The 19,175-nt window shown below is 37.9% G+C and overlaps 3 protein-coding genes across 3 annotated transcripts; all 3 read right to left on the bottom strand.

Moving 5' to 3' along the window:
* Positions 1–2,902: 2,902 nt before the first annotated feature.
* LOC115220280 lies at positions 2,903–3,997 on the bottom strand. Its single transcript, XM_029790390.1, has 2 exons — positions 3,548–3,997; positions 2,903–3,448 (listed from the first exon to the last, which is right to left on the bottom strand). Exons 1-2 carry the CDS (start codon positions 3,995–3,997, stop codon positions 2,903–2,905), a joined length of 996 nt encoding a protein of 331 aa, XP_029646250.1.
* A 1,347-nt stretch (positions 3,998–5,344) lies between these two features.
* Positions 5,345–5,965, bottom strand: LOC115220279. The gene has a single exon (XM_029790389.1). The coding sequence runs from the start codon at positions 5,963–5,965 to the stop codon at positions 5,345–5,347; it is 621 nt and encodes a 206-aa protein (XP_029646249.1).
* Positions 5,966–11,666: 5,701 nt separating this feature from the next.
* LOC115220277 lies at positions 11,667–12,143 on the bottom strand. Its single transcript, XM_029790388.1, has one exon. The coding sequence runs from the start codon at positions 12,141–12,143 to the stop codon at positions 11,667–11,669; it is 477 nt and encodes a 158-aa protein (XP_029646248.1).
* Positions 12,144–19,175: the final 7,032 nt, after the last annotated feature.

The following is a 19,175-nucleotide window of genomic DNA, read 5'->3' as shown; positions in this document are numbered from 1 at the left end:
CTGTTTTACCAATATATATATATATATATATATATATATATATATATATATATATATATATATATATATATATATATAAAAATAAGAAAGAAGAAAACAAAGGACCACTGATGCGGTCACAGGACTGTGACGAAAGAACTCTGGCCGAAACAAGATTAAGATTAATGTAAAAAATAAATAACACTGAAGCAAAGTAACACCAAATATATAGTGCGTGTGTTTTTATTGGCTAAACTGGCAAAATGACCATTCCTAAATACAACAATATATATATATATATATATTTTGTTGTATTTAGGAATGGTCATTTGTTTATCTGTATATATATATATATATATATATATATATATATTTTGTTGTATTTAGGAATGGTCATTTTGCCAGTTTAGCCAATAAAAACACACGCACTATATATTTGGTGTTACTTTGCTTCAGTGTTATTTATTTTTTACATTAATCTTAATCTTGTTTCGGCCAGAGTTCTTTCGTCACAGTCCTGTGACCGCATCAGTGGTCCTTTGTTTTCTTCTTTCTTATTTGTGTGTCTCTCCTTACTAACCGTCAGCCATTTTGTGTTTCTATTGTATGTCTTCATTTGTGCATGCGTATATCTCTATGTGCGTCTATGTTTAGTTAGTGTGTGTGTGTGTGGGGGATGCCTGTAATACTTGTATCTTCTGTTTATATACGTTCGTGTAATTTGTTTTTGTTTATTCTTATTTTGTTCATGTGTTTACACCCACTTATTATTATTATTATTATTATTATTATTATTATTATTATTACTACGTATGCTTGTATGTATGTATGTATGTGTGTGTATGTATGTATAACAACAATACTAGTAATAAAAAAAAATAAAATAAAATAAATTTTTGATTAAAAAAAATTTTTTTAGATAATAAAATAAATTTTTTAAATGTATATAGTTATTTACTTCCATTTGTTTATCTGTGTATTTTATTTTATGTTTTCAATTTTGTTTATATTGTAACCAGTTTATGGGGATCCTCTTCTGTCATATGTTGTGGTGTGTGCTAGTGTTCCATTCCAGTTTCCTATTCAGGCTAGGTTTATCTTCTATTATGTGTGTAGCTTCCGTAATTTGTCTGATTGTTGCGTCTGTTCTATGTGTGGACAAGATTTTAACTTCTATGTTGTTGATTGAGCCCCCATATTCCTGCTCGGCGTGTTGGTACAGAATCGATGAGCTCTTTCCTTCCTTAAGTTATATATATATATATTAGTTGGATAGCCATTGACTACTGCTCTTTATGACGGGTTTTATTTTTCATCCTGCAGGGTGTCCTCCTCACCAAGCAATGACCTGAACATGTAACAGATTATACTGGGTTACATGTTACCAGTAGCAACTAATAGCATATGAGGGCAACCTGACTTTGTTTCTTTTTTAGTGGGGTAGGGGTGCCTAAGAGACAACTCACACTAGTGTAATGGAACTGGTTAATTCTTCACACTGTTTGGGTGCAACCAATTTCCTTTCTTTTTGTTTCTAGAAACTACCAGTCAGGAACAAAACGCAACTTAAAAATATATATGATTCGTTATTCTCTTATTTACAAATGAAGCACATTGGTATATTGGTAACGACTTGGTTCAATATAGCAAGGCTGAATTTTAACATTTGTAAGATTCTTACAACAAATTCAGCAGCAACAGAGCAGGTCAAATTCTAAGTGTCTGGGACAGGAGAATGGCTGATCACATGTTTAATACGTCTTTTCGCTTCAATAGCCGTGTCTCAAGTCAACGACGCTAAACAAGGAACGCAATAGAATTTTCTTCCCCAGTCTCTTGCGTATGTGCATGAGGGAACTTCCTTAGGCCTTTCCAGATGGTTCCAGCCCCACACACACACACTGAAGAATGACGTTCCGCAAACGCACACTGAAGAATGATGTTCCACACACGCACACTGAAGAATGACATTGCGTGTGCGCACACTGGAAAATGACATCAGTACAAAGGCTCCCCCTCGAGTGCGGAAGCACAAAACAAAATTCCTTGTAGTGGCTTCAGAAAATAAGGTGGTTACCAAATCACCAAAATGGCACACAATATGACAAATCAAAACAAAATTTACAATATAAATAAGAATGCACCAAAAGGAAAAAAAAAATACTCAAATGAACAAAGTTCAATAAGTCTCGTAACTGTCACTGGGAACACAATTGAGAATGTCAAATATAAATAGTCTTTGAAAGTTTCTTTGGCCAGTGAACAGTTCTGCCTGACCTCAAAACATAAGGTTTGTTTGAGGCGGGCTGCGACGATGAAGGTGATGTTGCCGATGTTGGTGTTGATAAAGGTGCATGTGTAAATGGTGGTGTTGTCAAAGGTGCATGTGAAGGTTCAACGATGGTTGTAGCAGCGGTGTCATCAAAAGATGTTGACACTTCAAAATATGCCCTTTTAAGACGATCTACGGAGATGGTCTCCGAACAGCCATTAATGTCAAGTTTGAATGCTTTCGGGGTGCGGGAAATCGCACGAAAAGGTCCTTTATAAGGAGAAACAAGAGGTCTTTGACAGAATCATCACGGACAAACCCATGAGTCCAAGAATTAAGATCTGATGGCACATTAGAAGGAGGATTTTGGTGACCCATAGGAGGAAGGGCAGAAAAATATCTGCTTAGTCGAGCAACATAAGACTCTAAATTAAGAGACTGTGACTTGTCTGGCACCAACATCGTACCAGGCAATGCCAGTGTAGTACCATACAAGAGCTCGGCAGAAGAAAAACCAAGGTCTGCTTTAATCGCAGTCCGACACCCAAGTTGGATGATAGGAAGAAATTCAGAAGCGGGATGGTAACTAGTGGTGCGTATATGATGCATCCCCAGGATTCGTGATAACTCACGAAATAAAACCGCTTCGAATTATCGACCACGATCTGTGGTTAAACTGGACGGTACACCGAACCTAGAAATCCAGTTAGACACGAAAGCTTTCGCAACAGTTTCAGCAGAAATGTCTGCTATAGGAATAGCTTCCAGCCAACGTGAGAAACGATCGATACAAGTTAAAATATATGAGAAACCGCGACTCACAGGCCATGGTCCAACCAAATCAAGGTGGACATGGTGAAAACGGGCCTCAGGAGAAGAAAACTGTCCAAGTGGAGCACGGACGTGTCTATGGACTTTAGCACTCTGGCACCTCAAACAAGAGCGTGCCCAAGAGGTAATTGATCGTCGCATATTGGGCCAGAAGAACCGAGCTGTAACAAGCTTTACTGTGGCAGAGATACCCGGATGATCATCAAAAACAGAACGTTGATGTTTCTCAGGTACTAACGGCCTAGGAGAACCGGTGGAGACGTCACAAAGAATAGAGCGTTCTGCTGAAGGGAGCAGACGGTAGGCAAACTTACAATTGATAAACTTGGGCGAAGTTAAATTCAACTCCGCTGAAGGTGGTTGATCCTGCGAAATAGCAGTTAAGTCAATTGCTGCAGGAGAGGAAATGGAATTGACAGGGAGCCTAGAGAGAGCATCAGCTGGAACGTCCTCCTTCCCTGGCACATGTCGAATGTCACTTGTAAACTGAGAAATATAATCCAGGTGACGGAAAGTACGAGGGAAGAGTTTATCCGTTTTAGAGGATAGTGCAAACATAAGGGGCTTGTGATCAGTATAAATCACAAACTCTCGTCCCTTGAGCTGGTGCTGAAAATGTCGAACTGACAGATAGATCGCTAGTAACTCTCGATCAAAAGTACTATATCTGCGTTCAGCAGGCTTTAGCTGGCAAGAAAAGAAAGCCAAAGGTTTAGTTTCACCATCTACGGTGTGCTGCAAGACAGCGCCAACTGCAGAATCTGATGCGTCCTCAGATAAAGTAAGTGGAGCATCAGGAGCCAGATGTGCTAGAACAGGAACTGAAGCTAGTTCCTTTTTAACTAACTCAAAGGCAGACAATGCTTCAGCTGAAAGAGTAAGACGGGCGTCCTTTTTAGAATTGCCCTTTAGCATCTGCGTTAAAGGAAACAACTTGTCTGCACACCGGTTTATGAAGCATCGATAGAAATTAACTATACCCCAAAAATGGCGAAGTTGACGCAAAGAAGAAGGTGGTGCGATGCGCTGAATTGCATCGACTTTAGACGAGAGAGGTTTGATTCCACTTGAATCAATACAATGACCGAGAAAATCAAGAGATGATTGCCCAAAAACACGCTTGTCTGGTTAAATGCGAACACCATAGTCGCGAAGACGCTGAAAAAGCTGAGACAAGTGCTGGAGATGATTTTCATGTGTATCACTTGCGATTAGGATATCATCGACATAAACGAAAACAAAATCAAGTCCACGAACAACTTCATCTATAAAACGTTGGAACGTACTAGTGGCATTCCGCAAACCAAAACTCATGTATAGAAATTCAAAACAACCAAAAGGGGTGGTAATTGCCGTTTTAGGAACATCGTCTGGGTTGACCGGTATTTGATGATAAGCACGTATGAGGTCAACCTTAGAAAAAATGGTACAGCCATGAAGATTCGCTGAAAAGTCATTAAGATTCCTAATTGGATATCTGTCCGGAATCGTCACAGAATTTAGACGCCGATAATCTCCCACCGGGCGAAAATCTGTATCCCCTTTTCGAACTAAATGAAGGGGTGATGCCCATGGACTGGTGGATGGGCGTATCAGACCAAGCTGGAGCATATGCTCAAACTCAGCCCTAGCCGTTTTAAGACGGTCAGGTGCAAGACGCCGTGGGCGCGAAAAAACAGGCGGCCCCGTAGTTGTAATGAAATGGAGTGTCAAGTGTACGGGTTTTGCCATTTTAAAAGTAATATCGAGTTGCTCTGGAAAAGAAGCCAAAAGAGAATGAAAACCATCTCCAGAAGTAGCAACAAAAAATGTCGGGCTAAGAGCTGAATCGGTAGATTCTCTGGTCGGCGTGGAGAGTGTAGTCGAACTGTCGACTAGCCTCCGACGTCTGACATCTACCAATAGATCAAAGTTATTTAGAAAATCCGCACCTAAAATAGGATGCGGAATGTCAGCAATGACAAAAACCCACCGAAAATCTCGACGAAGATTTATGTCGAGGCGTAAAGAGATCTGACTGAATGTGGCTATTGGTGACGAGTCAATAGCGTGCAAGGTAACATTAGATCGTTTTGGCCTGTCGGTTGTGAGACGCAGAGGCCAAATGCTGCAACAAGAACCAGTGTCCACCATGAAGTATTTCTTTGACACTAGATCCTTAACGAAAAATGCACGATAACTAGAAAATGATGTGGAGGAAGTTGACATGCTCAACTCCTCCGAAGCTAGTTTAAATCTTTATGGGAGCATGGCTTTATGCACTTATGTGCTTTCTCTCCAAACTTGATGATGAACGGCTGCAATCTTGAAAATCGCGTCCATCCTTTTGGTGAGACCCTTTATTAGTTTAGTAAGTCCATCAATTGAGTTTGCAGAAGTTTCCAAGCAGACACAAGCAGCACGTGAAGATGGTCGCACGGCAAATTCAACCATCTTATCTGCCATGGTCACTATTTGGTCCACAGTATTGGACTCGAAAGCAGTTGCCAAAACAGTTTGTATATAGGCGGGCAACCTTGAAAAAAAAATTTTACAAAGGAGAAGAGCATCTGCAGCTTTACCGCTCAACTCTCTTAGGTGTCTCAAAAATTCAGACGGAGTCCTATCTCCCAACTCCTCATCCGCCATCAATTCATTGAAGCGACTTTTCTCGCTTCTAGTATTTCTTTTCTCCACTTCTAATTTAACAGACGCATAAGTGGCATCTGGAGAAGGATCCGTAATAAGATCTCTGGCAGTAGTTGCAAGTTGAAGAGGTATACAACTATAAAGAATTTGCAACTGCTGCTCAGAAGAAATACTATGTGCACAAAAATATGCCTTTAGTTGTGCAAACCAAAGTGTGGCATCACCTGTGAAAATGGGTAATGATGCCAAAGACATGTTGTTCTTTTTTTTTTTTTAATTTTAACTAGATGACTGTCAAAGGAAAGGGAAATGACAATGAAAAGTTGAACTGACGCAAATGGAAAAAAGAACAGAAAGAAATAGAAATTAAACAAGACCAGCAATTGAACCAAAAAAATTTTTTTACGTGTAAATTTTACCCAAAAAATGTGTTTTTTCCTTTTCTTTTTCTACTGTATGCACAGAGAATAAAAATTCTTTTTTTTTTTTGTTTTTACCTACCTTCGTCACGTCTGAAACAAAATTTTTCTTTTTTTTTAATGAAGTTAGAGTTATTTTACCAGTTCATAGTAAAGTACATAATAGCAGTTTGTTCTGTAACAGGATGTTGGGATCACAAGTGCAGATGCCGGTTGAACACATGTCGTGTAGCGGTTGTGGCTTCAATGCTGTGCCAGGTTACATTAGTACAGAAGATCTCGCAGGTAGTGCTGTGCTGTGTACGTATTAGTGTTGCTGGAGATGAAGGCGATGTGAAGTTGAAGGACGGTGATGGTGATTGCGACGGCAGAGAAAGGCTTCGTTAGTGTATGCTGAGGCGAAGATATCGACATCAGAAAAACTGGATTCACAACTCTGACTCGGTAGAAACTAGATTTTTGTCAAGTGTTCTATGGTCTATGACCAGAACTTGGGGTCACCACTGTAATGGAACTGGTTAATTCTTCACACTGTTTGGGTGCAACCAATTTCCTTTCTTTAATTTCCAGAAACTACCAGTCAGGAACAAGAACGCAACCTTAAAAATATATATAACTCTTTATTCTCTTATTTACAAATGAAGCACATTGGTATATTGGTAACGACTTGGTTCAATATAGCAAGGCCGAATTTTAACATTTGTAAGATTCTTACAACAAATTCAGCAGCAACAGAGCAGGTCAAATTCTAAGTGTCTGGGACAGGAGAATGGCTGATCACATGTTTAATACGTCTTTTCGCTTCAATAGCCGTGTCTCAAGTCAACGACGCTAAACAAGGAACACGATAGAATTTTTTTTCCCAGTCTCTTGCGCATATGCATGAGAGAACTTCCTTAGGCCTTTCCAGATGGTTCCAGCCCCACACACGCACACTGAAGAATGACGTTCCGCAAACGCACACTGAAGAATGATGTTCCACACACGCACACTGAAGAATGACATTGCGTGTGCGCACACTGGAAAATGACGTCACTACACTAGCATTTTGGTTTGGTTGTTCAGGTAGTGGTTGGGTAGGAGGGGCTAAGTGAACAACATGAGCAAGCTGGAAGATATAGATCTCTAGTTAATGAATTAAAGAAAGAGAAAAAGTAACATGTTTTTTTCAGAGAGATGGCCACGCTAGTCTGCAAAAAATATAGGCATGTATGCATGTAGTAATATGTTGCTATGTTAAAAAGAATTAGTCTTGTGAAGGAAAAAGGAGAATCTTACATTTGAAAAGTTTCAAAGACTGACAGGGCAATGATAGAGTTGGAGGAGAAAGATAGAGAAAGCAAGAGGGAGGAACAGAGATGCATAAAGACAACTAGATAGTAACTTAAGAACCAGTATATATATATCGTCATCAATATCATTTAGTGTCCATCTTCCATGCATGCATGGGTAGGATGGGTGACAGGAGCTGGCCATGTAGAAAATCTACCCTAGACTACTGTGTCTGTTTTGGTAGGGATTTTACAGCTGGATGCCCTTCCAAAAGCCAACCACATTACAATGTGGACTGGATGCTTTTAACATGGCACCAGCACTGGCAGGATAACAAAGTAACTCAGAAGACAAGGGATTATGAGAGAGGCAGGGGCATTTGAGGAGGGAACTTGTGTCAGAAGATGAAAGGTTAGTGTGTGACAAAGAGACAGAGAGATAGAAGTAGTTGTCTTGCCACAACAGAGGTGATCCAGTATAAGATGATGAAAGGTTAGAGCATGTCGGAGAAATAACAAGACAGAAATAGGTGTCTTACTATTGAGGAGGTATGTGGTTACCCAGTGAGAGAGAGAGAGAGAAAAAAAAGAGAGAGAGAGTGAGAGAGGTATGTATGTGTGTGTTTGTATGTATATATATATATGTATTATATATATCTATTTATGTATGTATATTTAGAATAATAAGGTTGTCAGAATGTTGGATGATTATATTTTTTATTTACATTTTATTTCTTCCCTTATTGGATTTATCAAATTATATATATATATATATATATATATATATATATATATATATATATATATATATATGCATTCATTCATACATACATACACACACACATATATATACATTCATTCATACATACACACACACACACACACACATATACACATTCATTCATACACACACACACACACACACACACACACACACACACACACACACACACACACACATATATATATATATATATATATATATATATATACATACATATATATGTAAATACACACACACTCAGACATCTATATATGTACATGTTTATATTTGTGCATACATACACACACCACACATACATATGTACACATGATTTTCTTACAAAATAATTAATTAATATAATTAAAGATTCATCTTTGTGGTTAAATAAATTTGGTAAGTTTTGGTCATTTTAGCCACTACTCTTGATTTTTATCCAAATATTTGTCCTTCAGAGTGCAAAATGAACTTTTAAAGAAAGCAATACACAATGCTGTCAGAATTACATTTCCAAATTCATCTTTTTCTGGTTGGCTATTTTGTTTTGAACATATTTTAAAGCTTCAACCTAAAATTTTCTAAAGGAGAAAGAGAGCCAAGTACAGAAGAGGGAAAGCATCTGTGCTTATAGAATTTTTGAATATAGTGTGTTTTGCAAGGTCCAATAACAATGTGGTAAAAAGGTTTTAGCAATGGTTTGAGATCATCTTTAACATATATACAATTAAATTCGTATAGAATTCTCATAGGTGGAATTTCATAGGTGGAGGAACACATGGGAAGAAAGACAAGGCAAAATACAAACAACAATTAACCCATAATACTAGACAACCTAGATGGATGAACACATGGAACAAAAGACAGGTGAGGAACAAGCAACACAGAGACTATAATATAAAAAATCATAATGAAAACACAAGAAACCCACAATATATGACTACCAATCCTACATGGCCCAACAAATGCAGGAGATGGGAAAAAGACAACTACTATGGACAATGAAATATATACAGACAACATGAACTGTTCCTTCACTCACAAAGACGCCTGAACCCCAGAAATAGAAATTGGAGACATAACAATACAACCCATTTTTAAGGGAAAAAATACTACAACTGTGCTCCGGACCCAATACAGTAGAAGTTCCTAATGAACCCAGAAAATACATAGAACCTAAAATTATAAATTCCTCAAATAGAGACCTCAATGAAAATGAAATGAGTCTCTTACTAAAAGGTTTCAAATTCACCCCAATACCCACTCCGAATCTCATAGAACTAAAAACCAATATTGAGAACTTCAATTACCTCCTCCGTCTTATAGAATTCTTCAACAACAATAAAGTAGAAGATGAATCAATTGTAAAGAAAGAAAAAACCTCATTTCATCCCTTACAAGGGGAGTGATAAACACACACACACACACACATATATATATATATATATACAGAGAGAGAGAGAGAAAGAGAAACAACCTCGAAATTCCTTCTCAGAACCTGTAAAAGCAAACAGAATCTTCAGGAAGGAGAAAAGGAAGCTTTACAAAGACTAAAGAATGACAATTCAATCACCCTGAAGGAAGCTGACACGGGCGGGGTGATAGTAATCATAGACACAGACTACTACAAAGAAAATATACTAGAAATGTTAACAGATTAACCATACTATAAAGAAGAATCAAGACATCTGGAAAAAACAACACTAAATAAAATCAGGACATTAATTAACAAATACCCAACACAACAACTGAGTCACCTCTTGGACATACACCTCAAACTTTTATACCCATTAATACCCAGCTATATACGGGATGACTTGGACTTTTTCAAATACATCCCAACCTCTATACCAACATACAGCGTACCTTAGGCCTGGAAGTGGTCAAACACTGGTTAGAGAAAAACAGATGTGTAGATAAATGTTTCAAAACAGACTTATTACCAAAGTCACTCATCTAGTACTAGAAGCAAACACCTTCAAATTTGATAAGATATACCAACCCATGGCTATGGGTACGAAATTTGTACCCTCATATGCCAACTTAGTCATGGGTCACCTAGAAGGTAGACTTTACGAGGAAGTAGAAAAACCTTTGATCACAACTTTAAGGAAAACATCATGAAGAAGTAGAAGCACTACCTCGATGACTGCTTCATTTTTTGGGGATAGATCAAAAGAAGACCTACGAACATTTCACAACACCCTCAACACGCTGCCAAATCCACAAAAGAAACTAGCAACAATGAACTACCATTCCTAGACATTCACATCAAAATATACAACTCCTCTGTCACAACAGATGCACACCAATATTTAAATTTTTACCCTTGCCACCCTTCACACATCAAAAAGAACATCCCATGCATAACTATTCTTCATTACCTACAGGAATAAATCACTGTGTAGTCAACAACCAATGCCTGAAGAAAAACATAATATATAGTTTTCTATAAATGCACTTAGTAAAGAACATGTTTATATAGGTGTGTTCTCTTATCACCAATCTACAAAAGCATAAGGATGCAGCATCACAAATTTTATCAGTTCTGCAAAAATACCAAGAAACAACATATTTAGATTTTCTTAGAGGCATTGTATTTAATTTAGCGTTTTAAATAAATGTTTGGTAATGTCATATAAAGTTTTTCAGCTATTATATTTAAGGCGCAGGAGTGGCTGTGTGGTAAGTAGCTTGCTTACCAACCACATGGTTCCGGGTTCAGTCCCACTGCGTGGCACCTTGGGCAAGTGTCTTCTACTATAGCCTCGGGCCGACCAAAGCCTTGTGAGTGGATTTGCTTGACAGAAACTGAAAGAAGCCCGTCATATATATGTATATATATATATATATATATATATATATGTGTGTTTGTGTGTCTGTGTTTGTCCCCCTAGCATTGCTTGACAACCGATGCTGGTGTGTTTATGTGCCCGTCACTTAGCGGTTCGGCAAAAGAAAACGATAGAATAAGTACTGGGCTTACAAATAAGTCCCGGGGTCGAGTTGCTCGACTAAAGGCGGTGTTCCAGTATGGCCGCAGTCAAATGACTGAAACAAGTAAAAGAGTAAAGAGAGAAAATCCTAAATTTTACACAAAATATCAACTAATAAATATTTTAAATTGTTTTACAAAATTTCACTTTCCTAAAATATTTTTATTGTAAAGGAAGAACAATATCCTGAGGGATTTCGTTCAGGAGAGAGTTTTTCTAGTACCTTGATTATTATTCTTAACTGGTAATGATGATGATAAACGAAAATACAAAATTTCCTACTTTTATGAAAGGAGATAAATTCTACCACATATGTTGAAAGAAATTACGTAAGAGCTTCTAGGTAAGCAACATTATTTGTTTTCTGGTTTGGAGCATAGACAAATAAGTCTTGCAAACTATCTACTCTGGAGCAACCAACAAAGTTGACCATGAGAAAAGCAAGCCAGTAGATTTCAAAGACTGACCTTGAGCTGTATTAATAGACATTGCAAAGAAAAGTCGCACTGGGAATTATGTTTGTCTGAACTGAAAGGGCATGTCTGTTGGTTTGATTGGAATTCTTGGAATGGAAACCTCTTCCCCAGAGGCACATCCAGTGATGATGGTAGCTTCTGTCACATTAGGTGATAATGTCTTCACAATCAACCTTGTCCGATTGCATAATTTAGGAGGATCTAAATTTCTTAGCAGCATTATTGGGACGCCTACCTTCAGAAAAAGTTTATGAGGAGGAATTCCAGGGGGCTCAAGAGAATTAAGGAACTCTGGTGAGTAATGGACAGCTTGATTTTCATGAAAGACTGAATCAACTGATTTGTACTTCTTAATGAATGTTTGAATCTTATTCATTAATCCATGGTTAATTCTTGCTACTGTCTCATATTTTGGAGTAAGAATTGTCCTTTCACACAACCACTTATGTGAATTATAATTATTACCTAAGTCTGGCAATACCCTGTTCTTCAATTCAGCTAGGGAATTCACCATGATAGCAATATGAGCCAAACTGATATCACCATTCCCACCAAATGGTACTTTCCCATTTCCTGATTGGAGGAGCCAGGTTGAAAACTGTTTTGCACATTGGACCCCCTGTAATGAAGCTGGCACGTTAGTATTGAAGGAGAATTTCAGTACTTTATTCTGTAGGTGCAAAGACTTAATGCATGCTTTTATTTCATCAGATCTTGTTCGTCTCAGAATGACTGGTAATGTCTATCTGAAGTCTCCTGATAAAAGTAATGTAACCCCTCCCACAAATTTATCGTTGCTTTTGATGTCCTGTATGGTGTAACCAAGAGCTTCCATTGCACCTCTATGTGACATGGTGCATTCATCCCAAATGATAAGGTGGCATTGGCACAACTCTTCTGCTGAACCTGAATCTTTGCTTATGTTACAAACTGGACTGTCACTTGTGACCAGGTTTAGTGGTAATTTAAAAGCAGAATGAGCTGTTTGTCCTTCTGGGAGAATGGTGACAGCAAAGCCAGACAATAGTACAGCAATTGCAATTTTTTTTTTTTTTGCCTTACTTTGGAGAGAAGCAATATGAGAAATGTTTTACGTGTGTCACCAGGAGTATCAAGAAAGAAAATTCCTCTGCTTTTTTCTGACAACTGTGGAATGTCAGCTGCACGCACCCCCACCCCCACACATACATATACATACAGTATCAAACTACGGGAGAGTGAAGGGTGTGTTGTCATATATATGTACATACATAAATAGTAGGCATCCATCTTTCTTGTATGTATGTGTGTGAGAGAGAGTGCCACTTAGACATCACTCTCCCTCACACACACACACACACAAAAGATGTATGCATATGTATTTATGTATGTACGAATACATGACAATGTATGTACGAATACATGACAAAACACCCCTTCATTCACTCACACATACACAGACACACACTCCAGACCTAAATGTATGCAAACTTTCATACAAAAACACATGTGCATGTGTTACTTATAAATACATAGAGCTGAACACAGTGTGAAAAAGAAAATAAATAAAAAAATTTTTATCCAAGTAAATGAAGTGTGCAAATTCCAGCAAAATAATGCCCATATTTTTTGGGTGCCGCATGTTTAATTACAAAATTTTAACAAATTACTTGTGTAAAAAAGAAATCAAACCTGGAGTGTGTGTGTGAGAGAGAGAGAGAGAGAGAGAGATAATGTTGCTAACAATGAATGAGATGGACGTGGAATGAAAAAATCGTATAGATAAAAACATGTTGAAAAGTGTCTTGTACTGAATATTTAAATTTGTGAACTTAGTAAATATTTCTTTCAGTAATTTTAGTAATATTGTAGTTATTTCATTTCATTTCATTTCATTTGAGTTTGAGTCCATGCTCAGGCCAAGTCGAAGACTCCACCCTCAGAGTCTGGTGTGGTTGCCAGGTTGTATTCTCTGTTTAATTTTGACATGTGTAGGAGCGAGTTTGAGTCAGTTTGTGCTCGTTGTGTATATCCTGGGAGATGGGGTTCATCTCTAATGGTGCTTAAGTATCTATCCAGCTGCAATTTGAATGATTCCACACTGCATCCTGATAGATTTCTGACATGTACCGGAATGGAGTTGAATAGTTGTGTTGTGCTCCTCAAACCAACAGACTTGATTCTCGCAGGGTTTTTGCTGCCTGGCCAGCCTTTTTGTTGATTGGTGGTAGCTGGCAGCGTCTTCCGTGGCGCAGTGAGTGGTAGGTTTTGATACCAAAGTTTGGCACCTTTTGCTCTATCATTTTCCAAATGTATATAATTTGGTATCGCTCAAATCTTCTTTCTATTGAGTACATCCTCAAGGTTTTGAGTCTTTGCCAATAGTCCAGGTCCCTCGTTTCTGAGAAGTATGAGGTAAAATTTCTTTGGAGCGATTCCATCTTAGATAGTTGGCCCTTTGTTGTTGGTGACCACAACTGAGAACAGTAGTCAATCCTCGGAAGTATCATACTGTTCCAGACTGTTTTCATTGTTGAGGTATCTCTTGATTTGAAGGTGCGCAAGATCCACCCGCTGTACTTTCTTGCAGTAAGACAGACTGAGTCAAGGTGTTCTCTGAATTTTAGGCTGGTTATTTACAAATAGCGAATTAAAACTTGAAACGAAAACATTAAAATTTAGACAAGGACCGACTTTGCCGTTTTTATGTCAATACCAAAAGTTGACACCCTCTTTTACTTGTTTCAGTCATGTGACTGTGGCCATGCTGGAGCACCGCCTTTAGTCGAGCAAATCAACCCCCAGGACTTATTCTTTGTAAGCCTAGTACTTATTCTATCAGTCTATTTTGCCGAGCCGTTAAGTTATAGGGACGTAAACACACCAGCATCGGTTGTCAAGCGATGTTGGGGGTGGGGGGAAACATGGACACATAAACATATACACACACATACATATATATATATATATATACATATATACGACGGAATCCTTTCAGTTTCCGTCTACCAAATCCACTCACAAGGCTTTGGTCGGCCCAAAGCTATAGTAGAAGACACTTGCCCAAGGTGCCATGCAGTAGGACTGAACTTGGAACCATGTGGTTCATAAGCAAGCTACTTACCACACAGTCACTCCTACGCCTATTCTCCTATATTGAGAAACCTTTTTAAAGAAGTGAATCTAATATAGAGAATTTCATTAAAAAATATCCATTTTCTTGAAAGTTGAGATGAATTGAAGTAGACTCGGGTGAATTTTCAGAAAATCCTCACATCCTCCTAAAACAGCCCCTCCCCCCAATTACATATTCGAAATTGATTTGATAGAACACATATTCGTAGAAAATTTCATTAAAAAATATTCCTAATTCTGAAAGTTATGACCATGGAAATTGTGTTGGGTGGGAGCAGAAATTATGTGTTTGTGTGTCTGTGTATGTTTCCCTACATCGCTTGACAACTGATATTGTTGTGTTTGCATCCCCGTAACTTAGAATGATAGAATAAGTCCTAGGCTTACAAAGAATAAGTCAACACTGAGTTAGTATATGTGTGTATGTGAGTGCGTGTACAACGGAAGTAGGTGAATATTTGTACCTGTGATTATTATGTACCTTATTTATATATAAAATACTACAACTAGCCATCATTTTTGATGGCATGGAGCCAGCTAGTTGTATAATAAGAGAGATTCTTTCAAAAACAATAACAGAATCAAGAATGACATCCTGAATTGTATGTAAATTTCAATTGGTTGACCACATTGATACAATATAATTGAAAAGAAACCTCTTTGTATTTCTCTTTTCCCCACTTTTTTTTCTTTCACTTTCTTTCTTGTCCTTTTCCCTGTCTTTCTCTCTTTCTTCAAAAACAAAATTCACATCTAGAAATGTCATGTAGCATCAACTATCCCAAGATACATGAGTTCTTTTATTTTCCTTTTTCTTTCCTGTCCCTCTGTTTTCTTATCTCCCTCTCCTACCTTCCTTCCTCTTTTTATCTTTCTCCTTTTCTAGACAAAACAGCATCCTCTTTTCAATTTGTATGTAAGGCTGAAGAAATTTTCTGTGCATCATATTTGAAGAGTTCAATTGAATGAATGAAAGCACTAATAAAGAAGTATCCAAAATCCTCACTGCCTCCTTCTTCTTAATATACAATATCTGTACATCACTTCAAACAATATCTTTCCTGAGCGCCTATTAATAATAATACTGTAATTGTTCCACGTGTTGTTGTTTTTTCTGTTTTCCCGTTTGGATTAAAATTATATATATATATATATATATATATATATATATATATATATATATATAGGAATAGTTACTGTGAAGCATTGTGTAGAATATATTGTATAAAGGATCATGTGTAAGGCCAGAACAATGCGAAGTAAATACAAGGCAAATCACAAGAAAACAAATATATGAATTAATGTAGACTTACTTTGCATTCAGTATTTTGTGGTTATGACCCCCATCCTCAGGAAATCAACAAATGTTGCAGATATGCATGTGTATGAATGTGTTTGGAGTAGACATGTGCGGAAAATTGTTGCTAGAGCAACCAGCTAGCTTCCTGTAACTCTCCTTTGTTGTTGATAGTTGGGTTCCTTTGGTGTATGATGATGGCCTCAGAGATTCTAAGGTTGCCCCTGTTGCACTGTGTTGCCCTGATGTGCACTATGAATTCCCGGTTCTGGCCTTTTCGTAGATATTTCTTCATGGAAGTGTCTGCCTGCTTGTGTTCTTTTATGCATATATAAAGTTTTGTAAGATGTGCCACATTTGCCACAGATGATCTTGTATACAACATAGGTCCTCTGGCACATTTCAGAGTCATTGATGGGGAAGTTCAATAATGTGCACTCCTTGGAGTGGTGAAAGGTGTTGTTCGTGCACAGAGCTTTTCTCAGTGATAGGCCAGTGTACACTATCTGTAAGTTGAGTCCTTCCCTGCAGACTTTGTGTTGTATCACTGCAGTAGTTCTGTCAGCAAAATGTGGTTGCTTTAGGAAGCACGTGCTGGACTTGGGAGTATGAGGGTTCTTCCGGAGTTCATTGACCCTGATGTTCTTTAGGCACTGTTATTTGGCTAAAGATGTTGGGTAGCCCTTTAGGGTTAGGTCTCTGAGGAACTGCTTAGTGTTGACGGCTTTGTCGGTCACCTCGCTGCAATTGTTGTTCATATGTGCAATTTTGTTTCTCATGTGTATATATAGTATTTTATTGAAGCTGAAAAAACTTCACAAATTGTTACTCATAGTTCACATAAGTGATTATCAGACAGTCATGAGTAGTCAAGTGTTTATAAGTACACCTGATTAGCAATTCATGAAGTAAACATTTAAAGCTGATTGAGTAATTACTTTCCAAAAATAACAGAAATGTGTTGGATAAAATCAAATGATCATAATGGAAAATATACATGCATTAAGGCGAGTAGAATAAAAATTGAAAGTTGAATAGTGAAAATTCATAGGAATGAGTATAAAGAAATACACAGAATAAGAAAGACCTTATAGAAATAAATGATTAAAGTAGAATTTAAATGGAAATGCGAATTAAAAATTAAAATTAAAATAAGGGCAAATGAGTATTACTGAAAGAAATAATTAAAAATCAGCTTAATAAAAGTAAAGGGTGGAGTATTGTGGCTGTGGGAGAAAATGGAAAAGAGAGGAAAAGGCTTAAGAGAAAATGATAAAATAAAAATGGAAAAAGCATAGTTTAGAGACTGAAACTATGAGATGTATATCTGTATGTACATGTGTGAGGTAACATCAGTTTAGCATTTTACCACTTGAAGTTAAGGAGAGGGAGGGTAGCAAATTAGAAAGGGTATAATAAAAAGGGAATTCAGATAGATATAAAGAACAAAGCATGAACACATATCAAATTGAAAGGGGAAATTAGATAGAAAATCAAATCCCAAACATATAGTAAAAAGCTGATTGAAGTAAAAATGAACTAAATGCAAAATATGTAAATGATATGTGTATATGAAGGATATTCATTGAAAAAAATATGTGTTAAAAGGAACAAAGTTATATGTAAAAAATGTATATAACTAAAAAACTTGTATAATGTATATAACTAAAAGACTTATTAACACATAGATGTAAATCCTCATCATCATCGTTTAGCGTCTGCTTTCCATGCTGGCATGGGTTAGACGGTGCAACTGGGGTCTGGGAAGCCAGAAGGCTGCACCAGGCCCAGTCTGATCTGGCAGTGTTTCTACAGCTGGATGCCCTTCCTAACGCCAACCACTCCATGAGTGTAGTGGGTGCTTTTTACGTGCCAGACAAGGCTGGCAAACGGCCACGGTTTGATGGTGCTTTTTATGTGCTACCGGCACGGAGTCCAATATATTAACCACACAGACAATAAAAACTCAGGCAAAAGTAATAAGGTTCAATACCAGGTATACCTTAGTAGATCAAAAATTGTATATCTATACATATGTATATTTATGGTGCTGGTGCCACATGAAAAGCACCCAAAACACTTTGTAAAGTGGTTGGCGTTAGGAAGGGCATCCAGCTGTAGAAATTTAGCCAAAACAAACGGTGGAACCTAGTGCAACTCTTGGCCTTGCCAACTCCTATCAAACTGTCTAACCCATACCAGCATGGAAACGGGACGTCAAATGATGATGATTGCGATACACATATATGCATATATATATATATGTATGTGTGTGTGTGTGTGTGTATATATATATTCCGATTTTACTTGCCTCAACAGGTCTTTGCAAGCAGAGTTTTCTGTTCCAAGAGGGAAAGATATGCATAAGTGGGCTGGCTACATCCCAGGTAGAGGCCACGGGTTATGGTCTCACTTGTCCTGCCAGGTCTTCTCACACACAGCATACTTCCAAAGGTCTCGGTCACTAGTCATTGCCTTGGTGAGACCTAATGTTCGAAGGTCTTGCTTCACCACCTCATCCCAGGTTTTCCTTGGTCTACCTCTTCCACAGGTTCCCTCAACCGCTAGGGTGTGGCACTTTTTCACACAACTATCTTCATCCATTCTTGCCACGTGACCATACCAGTGCAATCGTCTCTCTTGCACACTACAACTGATGCTTCTTAGGTCCAACTTTTCTCTCAAGGTACTTGCACTCTGTCGAGTATGAACACTGACATTACACATCCATCAGAGCATACTGGCTTCATTTCTTGCGAGCTTACGCATATCCTCAGCAGTCACAGCCCATGTTTCACTGCCATGTAGCATGGCTGTTCGTACACATGCGTCATACAGTCTGCCTTTTACTTTGAGCTAAAGACCTTTTGTCACCAGCATAGGTAAGAGCTCTCTGAACTTTGCCCAGGCTATTCTTACTCTAGCTGTTACACTTTCAGCACACCTGCCCCCGCTACTGACTTGGTCACCTAGGTAATGGAAGCTAACAACTATTTCTAGTTTTTCTCCCTGGAATGTGGCGGAAGTTGTTCTCTGCACATATTCAGTGTTTATTGCTCCTGAGCATCTGCCACATACAAAAACTATCTTCCTAGTTAGCCTTCCTTTGACATTGCTGCACCTCTTCTGTGTCCA

Source organism: Octopus sinensis, linkage group LG16, assembly GCF_006345805.1.
Source record: "Octopus sinensis linkage group LG16, ASM634580v1, whole genome shotgun sequence".
Lineage (NCBI taxonomy): Eukaryota > Metazoa > Mollusca > Cephalopoda > Octopoda > Octopodidae > Octopus > Octopus sinensis.
This window is presented reverse-complemented; position numbering and strand designations above follow the sequence as displayed.

What these genes read in the sequence shown, in the direction of transcription:
- LOC115220280 (XM_029790390.1), bottom strand. Translation starts at nt 3,997, where the DNA reads ATGCTAAAGGGCAATTCTAAAAAGGACGCCCGTCTTACTCTTTCAGCT. An exon ending in TTACAAGTGACATTCGACAT is followed by an intron (nt 3,449 to 3,547) that starts GTGCCAGGGAAG and finishes GCTATTTCGCAG; the next exon opens with GATCAACCACCTTCAGCGGA.
- LOC115220277 (XM_029790388.1), bottom strand. Translation starts at nt 12,143, where the DNA reads ATGGTGAATTCCCTAGCTGAATTGAAGAACAGGGTATTGCCAGACTTA.
- LOC115220279 (XM_029790389.1), bottom strand. Translation starts at nt 5,965, where the DNA reads ATGTCTTTGGCATCATTACCCATTTTCACAGGTGATGCCACACTTTGG.